Source organism: Engraulis encrasicolus, chromosome 9 (genome assembly GCF_034702125.1).
Source record: "Engraulis encrasicolus isolate BLACKSEA-1 chromosome 9, IST_EnEncr_1.0, whole genome shotgun sequence".
Classification (NCBI taxonomy): domain Eukaryota; kingdom Metazoa; phylum Chordata; class Actinopteri; order Clupeiformes; family Engraulidae; genus Engraulis; species Engraulis encrasicolus.
The window spans coordinates 49,312,495-49,335,525 of NC_085865.1; the positions used below are offsets into that span (position 1 = coordinate 49,312,495).

At 47.5% G+C, this 23,031-nt stretch overlaps 1 protein-coding gene across 1 annotated transcript in view; it reads left to right on the forward strand.

The window, feature by feature from the left end:
- The window catches only part of arhgap32a (Rho GTPase activating protein 32a), a 117,800-nt gene extending 98,069 nt beyond the window's left edge, over positions 1–19,731 (forward strand). The window contains exons 16-22 of the mRNA XM_063207321.1: positions 287–394; positions 4,974–5,119; positions 10,088–10,274; positions 13,557–13,705; positions 14,223–14,294; positions 15,481–16,470; positions 16,976–19,731. Coding sequence (XP_063063391.1) covers positions 287–394; positions 4,974–5,119; positions 10,088–10,274; positions 13,557–13,705; positions 14,223–14,294; positions 15,481–16,470; positions 16,976–19,731 — 4,408 coding nt within the window. The remainder of the gene's footprint in view (positions 1–286; positions 395–4,973; positions 5,120–10,087; positions 10,275–13,556; positions 13,706–14,222; positions 14,295–15,480; positions 16,471–16,975) is intronic.
- The last annotated feature ends 3,300 nt before the right edge of the window (positions 19,732–23,031 follow it).

Genomic DNA, 23,031 nt, shown 5'->3' on the forward strand with positions numbered 1-23,031 from the left:
TTTTTTGACCGACAGCGGTTTCCAGCAATCAGAGCTTGAGTTGTGCGCAGTTAGTTTCGAGCGAAAGGTTGTCTTTGCCATAACCGAATGTCACTTAAGGCCAACAGTCATAAAATGTTCATGGCATGAACATAATGTTTATGACTTATCTGTGACTGTGTCATGACACTATTATGATACTGTAATGACATGCTTATGACACCGGCATCAAGTAGAGTGTTACCGAGTGTTACCGTTCTGTCTCTGATAACACTCTGCGTGTCTTGTCTTCATATTGTGTTTGCAGGACTCTTGAGTTTCTGATGAGGCACCTGGCTCGTCTGGCAACGTTAAGCTATATCACCAACATGCACAGCAAGAACCTGGCCATCGTATGGGCACCCAACCTGCTCAGGTGAGGACTAGTGTGTGTGTGTGTGTGTGTGTGTGTGTGTGTGTGTGTGTGCGTGTGCGTGTGCGTGTGCGTGTGCGTGTGTGTGCCTGTGCCTGTGTGTGTGTGTGCGTGTGCGTGTGCGTGTGCGCGAGTGTGAGTGTCTGTGTGTCTGTGTGTCTGTGTGTGCATGAGAGAGAGAGAGAGAGAGAGAAAGTGAGTATAAGAGTATGTGTGCGTGCACATAGTAAGAACCTGGCAACTATGTGTGTGAGTGCGCGTGTGCACGTGGGTGCGTGTATACACGTGTGCATATTTAGGCTTTGTGATTGAAGGTGTATGCGTGAATTTGTGTGTGTGTGTGTGTGTGTGTGTGTGTGTGTGTGTGTGCGTGTGCGTGTGCGTGTGTTTGTGCGTGTGCGTGTGCGTGCGTTTGTGCGTGTGCGTGTGCGTGTGCGAGTGTGAGTGTGAGTGTCTGTGTGTCTGTGTGTGCATGAGAGAGAGAGAGAAAGTGAGTATAAAAGTATGTGTGCGTGCACATAGTAAGAACCTGGCAACTATGTGTGTGAGTGCGCGTGTGCACGTGGGTGCGTGTATACACGTGTGCATATTTAGGCTTTGGCAAGGTGTATGCGTGAATTTGTGTGTGTGTGTGTGTGTGTGTGTGTGTGTGTGTGTGTGTGTGTGTGTGTGTGTGTGTGTGTGTGCGTGTGCGTGTGCGTGTGTTTGTGCGTGTGCGTGTGCGAGTGTGAGTGTGAGTGTGAGTGTCTGTGTGTCTGTGTGTGCATGAGAGAGAGAGAGAGAGAAAGTGAGTATAAGAGTATGTGTGCGTGCACATAGTAAGAACCTGGCAACTATGTGTGTGAGTGCGCGTGTGCACGTGCGTGCGTGTATACACGTGTGCATATTTAGGCTTTGGCAAGGTGTATGCGTGAATTTGTGTGTGTGTGTGTGTGTGTGTGTGTGTGTGTGTGTGTGTGTGTGTGTGTGTGTGTGTGTGTGTGTGTGTGTGTGTGTGTGTGTGTGTGTGTGTGTGTGTGTGTGTGTGTGTGTGTGCGCGTGCGTGTGTGTGTGTGTGTGTGTGTTAGTGAAGAAAGGGAGAGGGGTGACGAGTCAAGGATGAGCTGTTCATATACGCCATTGTCAGTGCGCTGTTTTCATGACCCAGTCAGATAAAAATACCTTTTTTTGTTATTGACTGACGGCTTGTGCATTAATTTCCCCGAAACCGCTGAACTATGGAAAGTAGTTTTAAAATTCTGGCATAAAGATTTAAGCACTGTTCCATATCAATGCTTTAGCGTTGCGCCGTGCCACGCCGCAACGCCGCAACGCTTCATGTCAGAAAGTTATTTTCTTCCGCCAGCGTTGATTAATTCTGCTCTGTGCACGCCTGGATGGCTGTTATCCCGTACCAAATGTATTGTCTCCCCCCTCAGTATTGTCTATCTCCCGCAGCTCTTGCATATTGCTGAATATTGTCTCTTTTCCATTTTTATGTACGTCTGTCTGTTAGTCCTGAGTTTCTACCTTTGTATATTTTCTGCGGTATTGAATTCAGATGAGTTCAGATGCAAAACCCTCTAAATACAAAAAACAGGCTGTATTTCTATGAATTTAGTTAACTTAAAAAAAGCAGTCCATCTAATTGTGTAAGTTTTACAGATTTGTGTAATGGCTTTTTGTAATGGTTTTGCATCTGAACTCTATACACGTATGGGCAGCAGTAGGGTATTGCTATAGAGATTGCCAACGTGACGTCATTGACCCAACAAAATTTACTTTAAGGTCTATTTTTTCTTGTGTAAATGGCGAGTATTGACGGACCAAGGCCACTCTCTCTAACAATCACTAGAATTTGATTTGCCAAAGATTTGAGGGAAAGGCGTTTCCGACCCATTTGTCACGTGTCTTGGCAATCTCTATTGTGTGGTGCAATGGTTGTGCATTGAGGTAATACCAGTGTGTGGTGAATATAATGCCGTGGTGGCATTCTAACCTCACATACACAGAATATAGAATATACTGTTACTTATCTACAGGGGTTGGACAAAGTAAGCGAGACGCCTGCCATTTTAGTGTGGGAAGTTTCATGGTTCAAGTGGACCAGCCTGTTGGCCAATCTTCATTAATTGCACATTGCACCAGTAAAGTGAAGGGTGAAGGTTCAATTAGCAGGGTAACAGTTTTGCTCAATTTTTTTCGATGCACACAACATTATGGGTGACATGTCAGAGTTCAAAAAGGAGAAATTCTTGATGCGTGTTTAACTGTTGCCTCTTTGACTGAGACAGCAAGTCTGTGTGATGTATCAAGAGCCACGGTATTCAAGGTAATGTCTGCATACCACCAAGAAGGATTAACCACATTCAACAAGATTAACTGTGGACGCAAGAGCAACTAAATGACACTAAAAAGACAGGTGTCTCACTTACTTTGTCCAACCCCTGTATGTTGCAGCAGTGCAATATGCTGGTATTGTGTGCTGGTATTGTGGGCAACCCATAAGCTCCTAGTGCTCGCCGGCATCTTGCTGGAGACACCTGATCCCCTGTATATTACTATGCACAACAGTGCAATATACTGCTATGGGTGGTGCATTGGTATAGTATAGTGGCATTATCTTGCCATTGCAGCAATGGTGGAATTCTAACTTCAAATCTTTACAAGAGAACCATGAGGCTCGTATGATATTATATATAGTTTGGCACAGGAATATTTTCAATATCTGTATACAGTGCTTTCTGCAGAACATTTGTTTGTTAGGGTGGGTGGGTTCGGAGACATGTTCAGAGACATGTGACGATCATGATTGGAAAGGCTATATTGTGCAGTCTGATATGAAATAAATGGTAAATGGACTGCATTTATATATATAGCACCTTTTCACTCCTTCGAGCACTCAAGGTTAAACAAAGTATAATGTAATACTATTGTGTGTGCGCTGTACTTTGGTGGTACGGTGCATTGCCATAGTGCCATTGTGTTGTGTACAGTATGTGGCAATGGTGGCTGACACCACATCTTGAATATCTGTATACCTATGACTTTATGCTGTAGGTAAAGCAGTACAATACGCCGGTAGGCCTATTGTGTATTGCTATGGTAGTACTTTGCCCTAGTACAGTGTTTCTCAAACCTTTTCATACCGAGGACCACTTTGTCCCCCCAAATATGTTCACGGACCACCTGTCAACTTAATTGGTGGTTGACGGATGCTAAATTCGATGTAGATCACCTACTTTTTGTTTACATTATAAGCCTGTGGTGAAAATAGTACTTCAGCTGTTTAGGTTTGTAATTATGTTACAAATATAGCCTACTGTTACCTTGGAAAAGTAGAAATCCCCTCACGCACCACCTGAGCTCTGTCGCGGACCACCAGTGGTCCCCGGACCACACTTTGAGAATCACTGCTAGTGCCATTGTGATGTGAATGTGGTGGCGGCAGTGGTATAATTCTAACCTCAAATCTTCAGAAGAGAAACAGGAGGGCCGAACGACATCATTAATGTCATTGTGGCTAACACCACATCTTGAATATACAGTATCTATATTTTATACTGTAGGAGGTGAAGCAGTACAATACATCGGTAGGCCCTTTGTATATTAGTGCTATAGTGCTATAGTGCTATTGTGTGGTGAATGCGGTGGTGTAATTCTAACCTCACATCTTTAGAAGAGAACCATGAGGGCCGAACGTCATCATTAGTGTCCTTGTGTCACTCAGTCCCATTCATTAGTATGCACGCCAGCCTACTGTGGTGGGGTGTACAGGCCTAATGATCCACTCAAGGACTTAACTAGCATACTAAGTACCTTTCTGACGTATGAAACTGCCTCTGCATGTTAAACACACACTGAACGCTGAACCGTCGTTGAGTTCACTAGCATATTAAAAACCCTTTCTGACATACTGTATGACTTCACTGATGTGGCGTACGGAGGACTCTAATGCTAATGTACTATATTCCCAAAGTGTCATACTAAGAGCGTGAGGTGGCATTTTTATTTAAAGACCAAGGACATTGTGAATGCCTAAGTGAACACGCTAATGATTTGTGTGGACATGGTAAATCACTTAGCTATCCGACATGTGGGTAAAGCCTACATGTACAGTTAAGGCCAATTGAATCCCTGTGCCAGTTTGTCTATGCACCCTGAAAACATACTAGGTCTACTTTGACATTTACCATATTTCTCATCTACAGGTACACTGAAAACGTACTAGGCCAATATATTGACATTTATTGTTTTTCTTATCTACCGGTAGGCTACACCGAAAACACACTAGGCCAATATCGACATTTACTCTACGTTTTATCCATTGACAGCGCTGCAGATGTGCAGATACTGCAGATGTGTGTAGTCTTACAGTGTGTTCATTTTCTTTTGTGTGTGTGTGTGTGTGTGTGTGTGCGCGCGTATGTGCGCGTTTGTGTGTGTGTTTGTGTGTCTCTGCATGCGTGTCTGTGTGCGTACGTGCATGTGTGTCTGTGTGTGTTTGTCTGTGTTTGTGCATACATGTGTATGTGTGTGTGTGTGTCTGTGCGTGTGTGTCTGTGTCTGTGCGTGTATGCGTGCGTGTGTTCACATCATCCAGGTCGAGGCAGATCGAGTCGGCCTGCTTCAGTGGCACGTCGGCCTTCATGGAAGTGCGAATCCAGTCGGTGGTGGTGGAGTTCATCCTCAACCACGTGGAGGTGCTCTTCAGCTCAAAACTCAACTCCCTCATCAGGGAGGGCTCAGGTAACCCACACACGCCTCTCATTGGTCTAAATAGGACTCACTCATGTGACACGCGCCTTTCATTGGTCCAAATTCAACTCCCACATCAGAGGGCGCAAATTCTCACACACACCTTTCATTGGTCCAAATTCAACTCTTCAGCTCCAAATTTAACTCCCTCATCGGGGAGGGCTCAGGTACTCGCACACGCTTCTCATTGGTCTAAATATGACTCACCCATCTGACACTCTCCTTTCATTGGTCGACACTCAACTCCCTAATCAGTTCCGTTCAGTTCGGTTTGTTTTGTAGGGACAGTACACATCAAGTAGACTATACAGCCCAACAGAATAGCATCATAGCATTTGTAGCCTTGCTATATATAGCTATAGCTATCAGGGAGGGTTCAGGTACTCACATACACCTCTCATTGGTCTAAATACGATTCACTCATCTAACACTCTCCTTTCATTGGTCCAAATTCAACTCTTCAGCTCCAAATTCAACTCCCTCATCAGGGAGGGCTCAGATACCTCACACATGCCTCTCATTGGTCTAAATATGACTCATTCATCTGAAACTCGCCTTTCATTGGACCAAACTTAACTCACTCATCATGGAGGGTTCAGGTAACCCACACACGCCTCTCATTGGCCCAAACTTAACTCCCTCATTTCATGCTCCTCTCTCAGTGGTCAGAACCATGGAGGTAGTATAAGAACTGGAGAGAGTGAATAAGTCCCGCCTCCAGTCATTTCAATGGGAAGTGAATTCAGTGAAAATTGAACGTAGTGAATACAGCCAAAATTCAACGTTTTTTCAGCTTCCAAAATTGAGTTATTTCCGCCGACAGTTTACTCAGCCGATTACGTGCCACGTTAATGACTGACCAGAAAGCTATATGGAAGACGGGCATTGGATGCATGGAGGTGCCCAACCACAGACCTGTAAAGGTCTGTGCGCCCAACACTAAACTCGCGTACCCACCAATCATCATGAGCGTAGTGAATGTCGGAAGTGCGAAAATGGCGCCTTGCTAATTGGTGAAGCTAACCAGCCAAATCCTGCCCCCCTGGTCAGAACTCATCTCCTTTATGCGGGAGGGTTCAGCTCCTCTCGTTGGCCTAAATTGACCTCCCTTATCTGACGCTGTCCTGTCCTCCTTTCGGTTCAAACTGAACTCTCTGATTTCACGCTGTCCTCTCATCTCATCCTCTCCTCTCATCTCCACACTCCACTCCTCATCCCCTATTCTACACAGACATCCTCTTTCCACTCAGACAGCTCCTGTGTTTGAGACCATAAAATTGCCTCTGTTTTTGTTTTGTTTTGTTCTGAATTGTTTATGGTATTGAGAGGACCTTCCTCACTGGTTCAAACTTAACTCCTCAAGTCACACTCCATGGTGCCCAGACATCCTCTTTTAGTATAGACAGCTCGACTTCTATTACATACCTGCAAATTGGGCTGTAACAATACAATCAACTCACATTTCGTTCCGTATCACGATTTTTTACCTATGGTTCGATACACCCCATGTTTTTTTTTTAATGTGGTTGTTTTCGGGACTGAAAAGTAAAATAACTTGATTAGCGTATCACGATACTGCCTTCTCGCATGGCGATACAGTATCATGACTCTGCATATCGCGATTTCCCAATTCGATACAATGCTGTTACAGCCCTACTGGTTTTTAGGTCCGGCTGGGTCTTGACAACAGGCCCGTATTTAGGCCCAATGTGGTACCCTGTTACAAATGAAGTGAAAGTGAAAGCCCAACTGGGAAACTCCAACTCCCATTGTCATTGTGACACAGCACTCCACAGCACACAAGTGAACACTGCACACTGCACACAACGAAAATGCATTTATGCCTCACCTGTGCAAAGAGGCAGCCTCCAATGGCGCCCGAAGGGAGCAGTGGGGCGGGACGGTACTATGCTCAGGGTACCCAGAGCCATCTAATATCAGAGTTATGCCACTCCCATAGACCCCTATGGACCAATCTTTCCACAGCAATGGCGGCTCTCATGGAGCCTGACGGAGCGTTAACATGGAAATCCCCATTGACTTTAGTTCTATTAGAAGTTACTTAGTTCCAGGAGGTGGCAGTAGAACACAGAAAATGTGGTAAAGGTAATGTGATTTGTTTGTACTTAATCTGTGTTTGGTATGTGATGGTTCTGTGTTAGTTTCCAACGAACAGAAGTTTACTGTTAAGAAACATTTTAATCTACGCGAATCACATCACCAACCGACTTCCTGGTCCCCGGTTTGCGCAACTCTGTTATTAGATGGCTCTGAGCGTACCTCAGTCATGGAGGAGGATGGGGGGAGAGCACTGGTTAATTAGTCCCCCCACCAACCCTTGCAGGTCGGGAGTCAAACCGGCAACCTTTGGGATACAAGTCTGATGCCCTAACCGCTTACCCATGACTGGTAACATAAGGGAGACTAACGCAAGGAAAAAGGCTAAAAAACTTAAATAACTGAAAACGTCAAGGGGCATCACAAATGTAAATGAGCAGCCATCCTCAAAAACAGAGTATGCAAAACATGACAGGAGTGGAACAGAAATACAAGCCAAATGGCAAAAGTCAAAAGCAAGCAATAAAGCTGAACAGGTGTCGGTATCACGAATGGGCAGATGCAAAGGGGGAGTTGCATGCCGGTGTTGTGCTCAAAAGCGACTGCATGCCAGAAAACGACTGACTTCATAGACTACCTCCCTGTAACTTTGGACTACAGAGAGTTAGCTATACCAAGGTCACTGTACATACACCCGGCACCCTCCACTATCACCCCATACATATTGGCGAGTATTGCCCTTTGCAATCCTGACTTACAGGGGACAGTCACATTCTTGCAACGCCTTGTAACTAAGCGGTTGCAAGAATGTGACTGTCCCCTGTAAGTCAGGATTGCAAAGGGCAATACTCAACAAAATTTCTTGGGTGACAGTGGAGGGTGCCAGGTGTATGTACAGTGAATTTGATGCAGCTGACCCTCTGTAGTCCAGTGTTTCAGGGGGGCAGTCCATGAAGTCCATGAAGTTTCTGGTAGGCAGTCGCTTTTGAGCACGACTCCGAAAGCAAGAAGAGGAGAAAGAGCTACCGGCTCACCCCCTAGATGCCTCAGGTGGAATCAATTGTTACGTTTACATGACGGTTTTAATTCTGAATTAATAATTTATAATTCAGAATTAAACAGTTCTGTTGAATTTCCTTTGATCTTTCATTTAATTCCGAATTAATAAGTGTTTACATGACAGTGTCAAAGTGGAATTAAAGCTTTATTCAGAATTAAATGGAGTTCATTCCGAATTAAATGTCTCATGTACACGTAGCCCATGAGCGCCTGTTGAGAGTGTTATAAAACAGAAACATTAGGAGGTGCAAAACACCAACACCAAATAGAGAAAAAAGAAAAAAAAGAACCCAGCCAGAATGTCCCAGCATGCCCCCAGGCACTGTACCTCGACAAACTCCCTTTATGGATAATATTTGTAAAGTTTGTGTCTTGTGGTGCCCCCTCACTGGTTGTAAATGGGGGAATGCTGGCAATCCCGCTAAGACATCAATAGTGCATGGAAGAACATAACTAAAATATGTTAACATCACTTCACCATTTTATAGGGGAAAGAGTAAAGTGCTTCCAAAATGGGTATAAAAATTAAGAAGAAAAGTAAAATCCGGCCATGCCTGTCAGGAAGGTTAACAGCAGTGCAGTATTGAGACTTTTTGTATGTTTAGCCTATGTGATGTCAGGCTATTGGTTAGTCACCTGCAGGGCCAATGCTATGCATAGGCAGACAAGGCGGTCGCCTAGGGCACCAAATATCTTGGGGGCACCAGTTACACTCAAAATTCCCATAAAGTCACCGTAGACTGTCAACCAAAATGAAACATTAAAAAGAACATTGATAGTGACTATTCATGTGCACTCCGTATGCAGCATTTAGGTACTGTATAAGATCAGATAGGCTTGATCAGAAGTACAATGTTACGTTTACAGATGACAATTTTGAAACGCATAAAAAAACAGAGGTTTGCTCACCTAGGCCCTAGGGCACCCATTTGACTTAAACCGGCCCTGCCTCACCTGTCCTTAAAAAAAAAAAAAAAAAAAAAAAAAAAAACCCAATTGGTCAGCACGGGAAGTAGCCCCATCATCAATTGCCCAGAGCACCACTTTCCTTCTTTACAACAAGCGCATGGCACAGCACTTAATCTCCCGAGCCAAATGCTGAAACACTGTTTTCGTATTTAAAACTACCTTTTTCCCCTCTCACTGCTGATTCATGGAGTCATAAGTACTGGAGATAAAGCAAGCAACCAACTGCATACAGTATGTCAATGGCTAATAAAAGTGTCATTTATCTGGAAGCACTGTACATAAAGTAGTCAAAAGGGAGAAGGCTCATCAAGTGAGCGTTATTACAAGTTGATGTTTCTACTGTTGTTGTTTTTTATTGATGTAAATTTGAGCTGTCTAAGCCTTTAATGCAGTGACTGTGAAACGGAATGTCGCCTTTGGGGACGATAAAGTACACACCACTTCACCTGCTTTACTTTTACTGTTTGTGTGTGTGTGTGTGTGTGTTTGTGTGTGTGTGTGTGCGTGTGTGTGTGTGTGAGTGCGTGTGTGCGTGCTTGTGTGTGTCGGGGGGGTGTACGTGTCTGTGCTTTTGTGCTTATGAGCTTGTGTGTGTATGTGTGTGTGTGTGTGTGTGTGTGTGTGTGTGTGTGTGTGTGTGTGTGTGTGTGTGTGTGTGTGTGTGGTATAGCAAAGTTTCTGTGTATTCATGTGTGCTGTTGTTATGATTGTATAGTAGGTTTACCTGTGTGTGTGTGTGTGTGTGTGTGTGTGTGTGTGTGTGTGTGTGTGTGTGTGTGTGGGTGGGTGGGTGCGTACATGCATTCGTGCGTGCGTGCGTGCATGTGTGCGTGCGTGCCTGTGCCTGTGCCTGTGCTTGTGTGTCTGTTTCAGGTCACGGGACGTTGGCGCGGCCCAAGTCCTTGCTGGTGTGCTCCCCCTCCACCAAGCTGCTGTCCCTGGAGGAGGCCCAGGCACGCATCTCCCCCAGCAGCCCCCACAGCAAGTACATCGAGGTGGGGGAGGGACCCAGCGCCCTGCAGGGACGCTTCCATACCGTCATTGACTTCCCTGCCGAGAGGTTGGAGCATACATGCACACACACACACACACACACACACACACACACACACACACACACACACACACACACACACACACACACACACACACACACACACACACACACACACACACACACACACACACACACACACACACACACACACACACACACACACACACAAGGGCGCGCATGTAACGGAGGACAACACACACACACACGCACACGCGCATGTAACGGAGGCCAACTAGCAGAGTGTGGAGGGAACGTTAGTAAGCATCCCTCCTGAAGCCTCATACAGTAGTGGTAGCGTTGGCCTTCAGCTCAGTGGTATCGTGCTATGCCTCCCAGGCGGTGGCGGGTTCAAGCCCTGAGTGGCAGACTGCACAGGAACACCTGAGTTACATGAACACACACGCACATGTACACACACAAACACACACACATGCGCACACACACACGCACACACAGATCCATGCACAAACAAGTGTACGAGACACTTGAGTTCACACTTAATACATCATATAATATATAACACACATTACGTGCTACCAGTACATATCTCAAACAATGTTACAGGGGCCATCGGCTCACGCAGGCCACGGCTGTGACCGTGGCCACCCCCGGTCCAAAAATATGTGGTGCTAAAGTATTGAACTGAATGCCAAAATATTCAAGTGGCAAGAGCCCATAAATAAAATATAATGAAAAACAATGTGATTGTTTTGAATTTGATGGTGAGTCATAAAACAATTGACGGGCCAACAAAAAGCCGGAAAAATAAATAAAAAAAGAATCAGCTGGAAACAACTCAATTGTTTTGAATTATTTGATGGTGAATCAGAAAATGATTTTCATGGCTGGAACAAAGCTAAAAAAAAACAAAAACAAGCAATATTAAAAAATAAAAATCATCTGGAAGAACATTTGCCGGCTAATGAAGTGATTTTGCATCAACCCAGTAATGTAATTGCCTTTAAAAAAACAGAGGAAAGGCAGAGTCTCTTAGAAGTAAATATGGGTAGAGGCTCCCAACCTTCAGCAGTCCCCGATGGTGCATAAAACAAGATGGTCGAGAACTTTAAAGCACTCAGGGGGCTGCATCATCAGCAGTAGCTAGATCAGTGTTTCCCAACCTTTTTTGTCCTGTGTACCCCCTAAGCATTTTCATTTTGCCATGAGTACCCCCTAAGTCAAGTTTAATATCACTTTCTCTATCCCAATGTAACTAAGCTCCATGTATTTGTTAAAATTATATTTTTCCAAGTACCCCCTGAAATGTGCTCGCGTACCCCTAGTGATACACGTACCCCTGGTTGGGAAACACTGAGCTAGATAATATCATCACAAAGAAAAGATTGAGGAGAAACTGGGGCAAAAACAGTAAGTCTGCAAGTGCAAAGATGTGCTGCAAGCCCAGAGATGGTTTACTTTACTTTTGTTGAGTGGTGTTCAATCATGCCCTCAGCTATTGATATGTTTAAATGTGTCCAGTGTTTCTTACAGAAGCTATTTTTTAACATGTAATAGGAAATAGGCTGTAGCAAAATGGACAGATGGCTTAAATTCTTGTTAGAGATCATGCATTTTAGATGTGCTAATCTGTGATGCTTCTGTGCACTGAGACCTCAGTTAATAAATACCTCATCTATCATATCAAGGATGATCTACAATTGGTCTTATTTTTTGTACATGCACTACTGGTCACTGATTTAATTTGTCTGTCTGCCCTTTCTTGCATGCTTTTGACACTTTTGACATGCATGACGCGATTTAGACAATTTAGATAACGATTCTGATGAAGATGGTTCAAATTGATTTAAAAGAAGAAAAGAATCACATCTGTGCTGCTCCGGTGTCATCTCTCCAGTTAAGATTATATGTCTGTGTCCCGTTGATGCACCAGATGACAAAACAAAAGGGCGTGGAACTACCCCTTTGATGAAGATTTTAGATAAACTTAGACACACACTGCGTTGACCAAATCGTGAGCGCAGCGCAACACTGTCCGATCGATGTTGCCAGTGAATCGCACATGCGGAAAACCCTCCAAATTCCTTCAAATGCTCTCACTGTTTTTCAGTTGATAATGTGAAAAAAAACATTAGTTGAAAACATGCCCGTAAGTGTTGACGCAACTTTGGAATCATCGTGTATGCACGCAGTGTTTGTACCCCAATTTGCACCCCTGAGCCATGGCTTTGTCTGAAGCCAAGAACGGCATAACCTCTCATCATTATCCCCAATGGAGGAGCCCCTGACATGCATCAGGGAGGCTGAAAAAAGTCAGCATACCCAGTGTACACACACACACACAATGCACTCTGCTTTCATGCGGCAGCAACAATGCAAGCGGGGCCGGTGACAGCTTCGGCTGGGCCCAGGACAAAGTCAACCCCCCCCCACACACACACACACACACACACACACACACCACACAGACGCTGGGCCCGGGACAACTGACCCCTTTGTCCCCCAACCCTGTCAACTTCCCTGCATGCGAGAGTCTCCTCCGCGCGAGAGGCTGACAGCTTTAGCCACTGCATTAGCTGATGGGCATGTTGGCAGGCGTTCACACAGATCTGAGGTTGTGTGCAAGTGAGTAAGCAGCAGCGAGCGTTCTCACAGGACTACGGAGGCCTGAGAGGGTCACGTCTTGCTCTCGCTCTCGCTCTCGCTCTCGCCCCCATCTCAAAAACACACTGTGAAGTGAACCTCCGTTGGTACCCAAAAGCTGTACTGATGCCCTTGTATCTCCTGTGTCAAACACAGAGAATGCGTTTTGTGATCTTTTTTTTCTTGCCGTTGATAAAACTTTAAGTGAAGTCAGGACATGGCAGATGAAGAGCTTACATACTGCGAGGCGCCGAAGCCCAGAGACCACGGCGCGTATCAGAGGTGTTGTTTGACTTTGGCACAACTTCTGATCGCTCAGACTCGAACAAAAGCTGGAGTTGAGGATTGCCTCAGGTCTTGGATAAAGGCTCCGATAAATGTATTCGGTGTGTGTGTGTGTGTGTGTGTGTGTGCGCGCGCGCGTGTGCCTGTGCGTGTGTTTGCGTGCATGTGCGTATGTGTTTTTTTGTGTCTTTTTATACTACAGTATATATCTTTGCTTGACAGTATTCTGTTAGTGATACTGTTAATAGAGTAGGAGAGCACGGATAAGAGATTTAGATTTAAATACATCTTTTCGGTTCTTAGAGACATCATCATGTAATAGACAAACTTCCACTTTGGCAAAATATTTAATCCTATAATGAATGGTCTCTAATTATAATTCCCATGTGCCCTACACAGGAAGAAGGCTCCTGTCAAGTCTAAGAAGTCTCCGATTGGCGGCTGGCGAAACTTCTTCCATCGCGGCCGCTCGTCCTCCACAGCCTCCAAACGCAAACTGCACCGCCACCCCAGTGAACCCAACCAGATCAAGACCATGGCACTACCAGGTATAATAGACACATTCTGTGTGTGTGTGTGTGTGTGTGTGTGTGTGTCTCTCTCTCTCTCTCTCTGTCTCTCTCTCTCTCACACACACACACACACACACACACACACACACACACACACACACACACACACACACACACACACACACACACACACACACACACACACACACACACACACACACACACACACTTGTATTACTATCTTTGTGAGGACCTTCCATTGACTCCAGTGCATTTTACTAGTATTCAAAGTGAATGTGAATACTAAACTGTGTCCTGCCCAAAACGATCCCTAACCTGTCAGTAAACAAATGTTTTTGCACTTTTAGCGGCTCACACACACATATTTAACGACACGCGAGCACACGCACGCACGCACGCACGCAGGCACACACACACACATACACTCTCTCTCTCTCTACTGTACATTGAGACAGGCAAGCGCCTGTCCTCTGTGAGATTTCAAGACTTATATATTTGTTATTTCTGAAGCATATGTTTACTTTTCCTGCAGGTGGAAGGGGTGATTCTGGAACTCTCCGCTCTGCTAAAAGTGAAGAGTCTCTATCCTCTCACAACTTTGAAGGTGAAATGAGACCCTGTGTGTAAATATGTATTCACAAAAAAAAATGTTTGATTCTAACTTCAGTCTGTCCGTGTGTCTCCCCTGATTGGTTCATTTCCATTTCCCTCTTCCTCTGTGTCTATGGCGATTGAATGATGATGAGTCCTTTCCTTTGTTGTTTTTCTTTGTTGTTTTCTGGGGGTTTCCAAGGCACTTGGATTAGCAATGCTAACGCTTGGCATTTAAACACAGCGTTTGGCTAATGGACTCCCCATAGAGGGGACATGGAGGCTTCGTCCTCTATGCCAAGTCCCAGCCTTCAATGCTCTTCCAACAAAATATTTTTTTTTGTTTCTTGTTCTTGCTTTTACCCAAATTTCCCAGCCCTCAGATATAACCCAATAATATCTTTCTCAGCATGAGTTATGAGAGGCCAATTTGAACTTTAGTATTGCACCGGCCAGAAACACAAATCCAGAGTTGAGTGTAAAGTTTTCAATCTTGTTTTGACTACCACTTCAATGTCCATCTTGGGTTTTTTTAATATTGTGGGTCTTTTAGGCCCTTATTCTGATTCAAGGAGTAATGACAAATAATAACTTGGAATTAGCTTTTCTTGTTTTTAGTATAACCAATATCCAACGTCTCAAACTAACACAAACCACCCAAACCAAATCAAGAATCTTGCACCAAAGACCAAGTTGTCCTCGTGCCCCGCTGCTCTGCTGGCTGGCTTTTAAAGGGGTTTGGTCCAACTGAAGGTATTTTTAAGTGAAGTGTTGTAGATTTGCTAGTGCAAGTAGCACCCATTTTTCACGGATTTCACCAAGGACTATCCAAGAACTAGTTTGGACCCTAATTTGTAATTCATAATTGGATACTCCTTGGTGAAATCCGCGAAACCGCATTAGCAAGGCTAGAACACTTCACTTTGAGAAAGACCCATCATATGACGTATGACTAACCCTTCTTTGCATTTGCACTTGTTGTTCTGTATATTTCCTGTGCACTTTGTATCTGCTAGTGATGTTGGCTGTGATTATGTCCTCGTTTGTAAATCGCTTTGGTTACGTTTGGTCTGACAAATGTAATGTAATGTAATGTATGAAAGATGAGAGAAAGTGAAGGGAAGAGATGTGCCATGGTACAAATGGTATACATAAAGTTACCTTACCCGGCCTTACCTTCATCTTTTGCCCCATGCCAGTTGGCGACCCAAAGCTGCCCCACCCGCGACGTCCCGTGTCCATCAGCGAGGCGCTGTCCACCTCCTTCAACGAGGAGCTCCTGGAGAGCCAGGCCCAGAGCGGCGCCGCGCACCACAAGAGCGACCCCACCCACCAGCGCCTCGCCCCCACCGCTCACCACCACAAGAGCGCCTCCGTCACTTCCTGCGTCCCGGCGCTCATCTCCCCTCCTCGACACGACCTCAACGACGACGCTGCCGTCGACAGTCGTCATGGCCGCCGACCCCTCAGCTCCGACCTCGGACACCTCACTGACTTTGACCCCATGGCCTTCCAGGCGAGTGGCGGTGGTGGTGCCGTTGCTGCCGCCGCCGCCGCTGCTGTTGCTGCCGCGCCTCTTCCTGGCCCCTCCTCCTCCTCCCACGCACACACCCACGCCGAGGTCAGGAAGCAACCAACCGAAGCCAGTAGTACTAATAATAACAAGGCCACTTGTCGTGGCAACGCGTCAGAAGTGGATGGCAAGAAGAGAGTGTCACCAGTTGACAAAATGGCCACCGTCGCGGCCATCGCTGCAGCTACCTCACCGGTCTTGCCGGAGGACGTACAGGGGGCCGTCCAAGTCCAAGTGAAGCAGAAGAAGGAGAAGAAAGATGGAGACGCAAAGATTGAAAAGAAGGTGGTCATTTTGGACAATAACGAGCCCTCCTCCTCCACCATTTCCGCAACCACGCCCCCTGCTGCTGTTCCTGAAGAGGTGCAGACAGCCCCAGCTGAGCCTAATGTGATCCCCGAACCCAAACCTGAAAGGCAGGCGCCCGTGGCCGTCATGGACTCTGTGTCTTCCACGCCCCTCACGTCTTCCCCCTCCATGAGAAGTGAGGCGCTTCCCACCAGCGAGGCGGCGGCTCCTCCCAACGCCAGCAGGGCCGGGTCCAAACGCAGCGGGTCCTGCAGTGGCGACTGCAGAGCGGCAGCCATGGAGCCCAAGCAGAACCGGCCCGACCCAGGTGAGAGCAGAACAGTACCATGGCCATGATGCACCCCACCATTTTTTTCAATGTATCTTTTTAAATTAATTAATTTGCTTTTTTTATTATAAACATTATAAATAAAAATTATAAATAAAAAATATGATGTGACATGAGGCTATAGATCAGGGGTACTCAATTAAAAGTCCCCGAGGGCCAGTTTTTCAAAATTCCTCCCAATAAAGGGCCGGGCCAGGCCGGGCCGACACGACCCAGATAAAAATAATAAAATAATAAAAATAAATAAATAAATTTATTATTACTTTTTTTATTTTATTATTTTTATTTATTTTTCAAAATTATTCGAGGGCCAAAAATAAATGGCCACAAATGGCGTGGTGTTTTAATCTTCATTTTTTTTTTGCTTGAGGCACCAACTTACCCTAGAATCGCCTCTGTACGTGTACGTGTGTGTGCAAAAGTGTGTGTGCATGCGTGCGTGTCTACAGTATTTGGTAATGTCTGTGTGTGTGTGATCTTCCAGGCGCCCTGACGTTGGACTGCACTCCGGGCCTGGTGAGTGCCGACTCTCTGATCTCCCCTCAGCCTCCGGGCAAGAACGCCGCACGCATGCTGGCTCTCGCACTGGCAGAATCCGCACAGCAGGTGGCGCTGCACACCCAGAGAGGAGGAGGCGGCCCGCTGCAGAGCCCTTCTTCCCCCAGCGCAAAGCTACCCATGCTCAGCCCCGTCGGCCCCCACCACGACTGGCCCCCCCACTCGCCGCCCCAGGCCACCACCCCGACGGCTGACCCCAACGACCCCCTGCCCTCGCACGCCTCCCGCTCCGCCGGGGTCAACATGGCCGACGCCGTGCCCCCTCCTCCGAGAGGTCTGGGAAGGCCGAGTGCGGCCGAGGAGCACCAGTCAGTGGCTCCGGTGAAGCCGGTTCGTGTGTGTGGCGCCTGTGGGGGTGAGGAGAGAGAGCTAGGGATGAGGGGAGGGGGGGCGGCGCACGTTGGACCCCGAGTCTGCCAATGTGTAACCTCATCGGCCCCCCCTCAGCAAAGACCCCGCGCCAGCTCAGCCTCAGTGTCCGTGTCCGTGGGTACCTCGACTCCGGCGCAACAAGACCTGCCTGAGAGGAGGGGGAGGGGGAACCCTAATGTAGGGGTGGGGATGGTGTCCGAGCAACAGGTGTACGGCAGTCCAAAACCGTTACAACACCCGCCCCACCACCAGCCCAAACCGCTGCCCCCGACCCCCCCGCGCCGCACGGCCGAGAGCCGCCTCGCCACCGCCGCCCTGCAGAACCGCGAGGCCGTCAACGCGTCCAACTTCCGCACGGTGCTGGCGGAGGCTTCGGCGCCGTCTTCGCTCAAGGAGGTCTTCCCTCCTCATCCCTCCTCTTCGCACCCCCATTCTTCCTCCTCCTCCTCCTACCCCCTCAGCCCCGAGGAGGACCCCTACGGCCCCCCTCCTCACTCACGGGGGGTCCCTCGCAGCAGCAGCAGGGGTCCCGCACCCCCGGCATTCCCCGCTCCGCAGCCTGAAAGCCTGCCCTTAGATTTAGGCAGGCATAAGGTGGGACGCCACCACCACCACCACCACCACCACCCCAAACACGCCTACGAGACCCACTACGGCACTCTGGGCCCCCGGTCGTTGCACCAGTCCATCAAATACAAGGACGCGTACCGGGACGAGCACTCGTCGTCCAACGCGGCACACTTCCGTCGCTCGGGCCAGTGGTACGCGCCCCTGGAAGGCGCGCTGGTGTACCCCACCATCCGCCGGGTGCGCTCCCTGCACGCCCCTCCCGAGGACCGGCCTTTCTTCTTCCAGAACCACCCCCCGCCGCCTCCTCCTCCTCCTCCTCAGTCCTCGTACGGCACGAGGAAGGGCCCGCCCCACCACGCCGCCGAGATCCACCAGGTGCAGCCGTACTTTGAGAACGGCAAGGTGCAGTACCGCTACAACCCGTACTCCGACCCTTCTTACGGGGACCTGGAAGGTCATAGGTCGTCGTCGTCACGGCAGTACAGCCAGAGCCACGCGTACACCATCCGCCGCGTGCCCGTACCTGGCCCCGGCCATGGCCACGCTGCGCCCCCTCCCCTGAAGATGAGGTGCGCCCCGCCCGGCTGCTACCCGAACCCCTTGAGCCACGTCATGCCGGAGAAGGACTACGCCTACCAGAGCCACGACGCCTGTCATGTGCCCAGCCGCAAGGAGGACCCATCGCTCAACCCCCACGTGTGGAGCTCCGAGCCCCCTGACCCCCGGCACTTCCACCAGGCCACGTTGCGCCGGGACGGGAGGTCAAGAAGGAAGCCCCAGGGCCACCCGTCAGGTCAGCATCCCCAGCCACAGCAGCAGCCGTACGTGGGGGTCAGCCCGGTGCGGTCCAAAGGCGAGGGCGGCGGAGGTGGCAGGCGCGAGTCCCGGCACGTGCGCCATCGCTCCGACTCGGGTCGCGACCTGCTGATCTCCACGGAGGAGCCCGGCGGCCATTTCAAGGTCACCATGGTGACCCAGAGCTCTCCGGAGCAGCTGTTCTCCGAGGGCGAGTCTTCCCAGCCGGAGCCGGGGCTAGGGCGCAAGGGCGAGGGGCTGGGCGCCCGGGAGACCCTGATGCTCAAGCAGACAGGAAGCTACAGGAACTCCCAGCACATGCAGGAGGGCCGACCGTTACCGCCGCACCTTTCCTTACACAAGGAGTACAGCTGCCCCGACTTCAAGCATAGCGATGGCGGAGGAGGAGGAGGAGGAGGAGGAGGAGGAGGAGGAGGAGGGTCTAGCCGCGTCCGCGAGCCGGACCGGGTTCTCTACCGGACCCTGAGTAGCCGCTACCCCGACGAGGACTACTATTACTCTCGCGGGGGGGCCAGGGCCCCCGCTCCCGCTCCACGCCACGAGCGCTCGCAGAGCAGCAAGAGCCTCATGCAGCAGGCCCAGGACCGCGACCGCAAGATGGAGGCCGACCCCTGGGGGGCGCAGCACTACCCTCCGCCGCCACATCAGCCACATCAGCAACATCAGCCACATCAGCAACATCAGCCACATCAGCAACATCAGCCACAGCCCATGGGGCGCAGCCACAGCTTCCTGGCTTCGCGCTACGACAGCATGGAGGGCTACGTGCCTGTCACGCAGCCCCGCACCCCCAAGTCGGGGGGCTCCTTCCCCAACCACGGCTGCATGCCCCCCAGCAGCCACAGACTGTACTCCACGGCGCTGGGACAGGGAGGGTACCTCCAGGGACAGACCAGGCCTGAGGCCGAGGTCTATGTGGAGTGATCGGACTTACTGGGGGTGGGTACGGGAGGGTGGGCTAATTTAAGGACTGAAACTGAAGGGGGGACTGAAACAGGGAGGGAAATAAATAATAGGAAGCTAATGGGGTTGAGGGTTGGGATGGCTACACTCATGGGTCAAAAGAGTAAAGGGGTTGGGATGCAGGCACTAAATTCATAGATGGGACGATGATGGGGGGAGGTAGTGGGGGGGGAGGGGGCCTCTGCAGGACAGTGGCTGGAAGCAGTGAGGGAGGGATGCGCGAAGGAGAACAGAGAGAGAGAGAGAAAGAGTGAGTGAGTGAGAGAGAGAGAGAGAGAGATTTACAGAGGTAAAAAAAAAAGATTTATTGTGAAAAAGAGATTAATGTGGTTCCACTGAGGGAACACACAAGGGATCTGGCTGTGCTCCTGGAGGAACCGAAAACAGCACTCAGCAGATCAGGGGTGCATTTCTCGAAACCAGAGTTGCTTACTACATTAGCTACTTTGTTGTTTTCAATGCATTTTCCCATTGGCAACTACCAAAGTTGCTAACAGGCTAACAACTTCTCTTTTGAGAAATGCACCCCAGGGTTTGGAACTGGCCGCCTGCCAGAGTCGGAAAAGGTACTGTACCGTTCCAGGCCTTGCCAACTGGAAGAAAAAGAAAACACTAACAGCTCCCATACTGTATGCTCCAGTGTATGCCTATGTGATTAAAGAAGACAGAGTGTTTTAGAAAAGAGCCTTATAAATATATTATGAAATATAATAAAGATGTTTTAAAATTGTCATTCCATGTTCATTGTAGGAGATTTTTTTTATATATTTTGTCATAATTTTCACCACTAATCCGGGCTGTGTGGTTGTATATAATAGTAATAATAATAATAATAATAAAAAAAGACATGCCAAACAACCTCACGAGGGAACTATTTAACCAAATCTTTGTTTTCTTTTTCTTGTCATTGTCATGGCTTAAACAGGGTTTAAAAGGAAGAGAAGAGATGCTGTCAAGGCAGCAGCAGACGTATTTAAGATTGTGCTTAATTCCAACTAGGACCAATTTATGAAACGGCCTAACATCAAAGATCATAAGATCATAACATCAACTTCGAAGCCTGAACACACCATTTTAGCCCAGATGTTGTAAAACTAGTTTAATAGCTTCTTCACTGTTGCCTTTGTCACTCTGGATGTCGACTTTGAGAGAGAACAAGATTCGTGCTGTTCATGTCTTTTGTTGCCGTTCCACTGCACTGGGCTCTGTGCTGTTGAAGGGTTTTCTCACAGTTGATGAAAACAGCATGGGTTACATACATAGAAAGAGACTGCGTATCCATATCTTGAACACAGCATAGCCTGTTTTGGTTACAGTATGTGCAACCATTAAGAAACACGATGAGTGATTTAACAATATGGACCCTATTTGTCGCTTTAAACGAATCATAAAATAAACATCATCATTCTGTAACAGCACCATGTGGTTTAAAAAAATGTCTTCTTATGTTAAATGTATGCACAGCTGTCTCGCTGTTCAAGTGTGTTTTATTCTTTTGTGTCTTTTCTTTTCATTAAAGATCATGTTTCAGATTCTTACTGTGTTCTCGCCTCTTATATCCCCCAGAATCTCAGTGGTTCATAATCACGGGCTCGCTGTGACAGCACGCTAATCAAAGCCCTTTGTGACTGGCATACGCTGTGCGAAAACACCTACACCCCCTTTTTATGAAAGCCTGACATGGGTCTGTAGCCTATTCAACACCCCGAGACCGACGGTAATTACCAGGCTTAGCTTGACATCCAGCGGCGCTTACCTGATTTTCTTTCTAATAATCCTCTCCGACCAAGCACGTCTAAGAAACACCAATCATGCCCATCAAACCATGATTTGTGTATGAGGTTGAAAAGAGGCTGTATAGCTATAGCAGGCAGGGGTGGACTGCCTCTCTCATGTGCGTCACGAACATGCCCCTGTAAATACCACCTAGGTGCAGTTTTAACATCAGACATCAGGGGGCGCTGAAACACAACGCTGGATTTGAAAGGTCGCCATACTGGAAGAGGGCCCCCTCGATTTCATTAAGCAAATATCTGGAACATTTGGGTCTTGTTTACCAGACGGCACATCTAGTGACATCAATTTCCCCATCCCCTCCACTTGATAATCTGCCACAGGACGGCTCGTTAGCCGTGGGAATAACGGCCCGTCACAATATTAGTCCAAGTTTTTGGGCTCTTTGATTGGCATGGGAGATTTATTTATAGACCATTTCGCTGAATAACGCTGCCTAAATTACACAAATCTCCACTGTCCATCATTGTGTAAGTGCTGGCCTGCCTGGAGGACTGGGGAAATTGGATGAAATCTGGGCAATGGATCACTCCATGCTTCATTCAGAGTCATCAGTAGATTTTGCTGCAGAGGACGAACAGGTGAATTATAGAAACTATCTATAATAATGTGTTTTTTGTTTGCCATACAACTCAAAGCTCTGCCTATCTAAACATGTTTCTCTTTTCGTAACTTGAAAGGAGATCATGGTAGCACTTTATGATAAGGGCTACATCAACAGCATTATAACAATTTAGAAAATAATTAACTAACGATGAACTAAACATAAACAATGTTATAAAATGAATGGGAAATGTTATGTAGTATTTTATAGGTATGTTTTCTATATCAAACATTTACAATTGTGTTGTAAATGCATACAGAAATGTGTTAAAAGGTTTGTAAAATCTTGAACATATTATTTGTAGATATTACATAGCATACATAAAACTTGGTAATATTTAAAAAAACATTTGTCAATGTTTCGTTCATCATTAGTCAATTATTTACTAAGTCTTTATAAAGCTTTTTATGCATCCTTTATTATAAAGAGTTACCAACGTTTCTCTTTTCGTCATTTGATAGGAGATCCTATTTAATTGCATCATGGCTGGTTTACCTGTGGGCTGATTAGACTCTTGACTCTGTCAGTTCATATCACATATTTTGGTGCATGATGAAAGTGGGAGCTAATACCCTGACAAGAACATGGCAGAGCCTTGGGGATATCAAATGTTCAGACTTCACGTGGATTTAAACACGTGCCCGGTGTGTGTGTGTGTGTGTGTGTGTGTGTGTGTGTGTGTGTGTGTGTGTGTGTGTGTGTGTGTGTGTGTGTGTGTGTGTGTGTGTGTGTGTGTGCGCGCGCGCGCACGCACGCGTTTGCACGTTTCTAATTTGGGCACATTTGGGGCCAAAAAGTCCCCACGAGGATAAAATAAACTGAAAAGGGGCGATGGTCCTAACTACTGGTCTCATTTGTGTTTG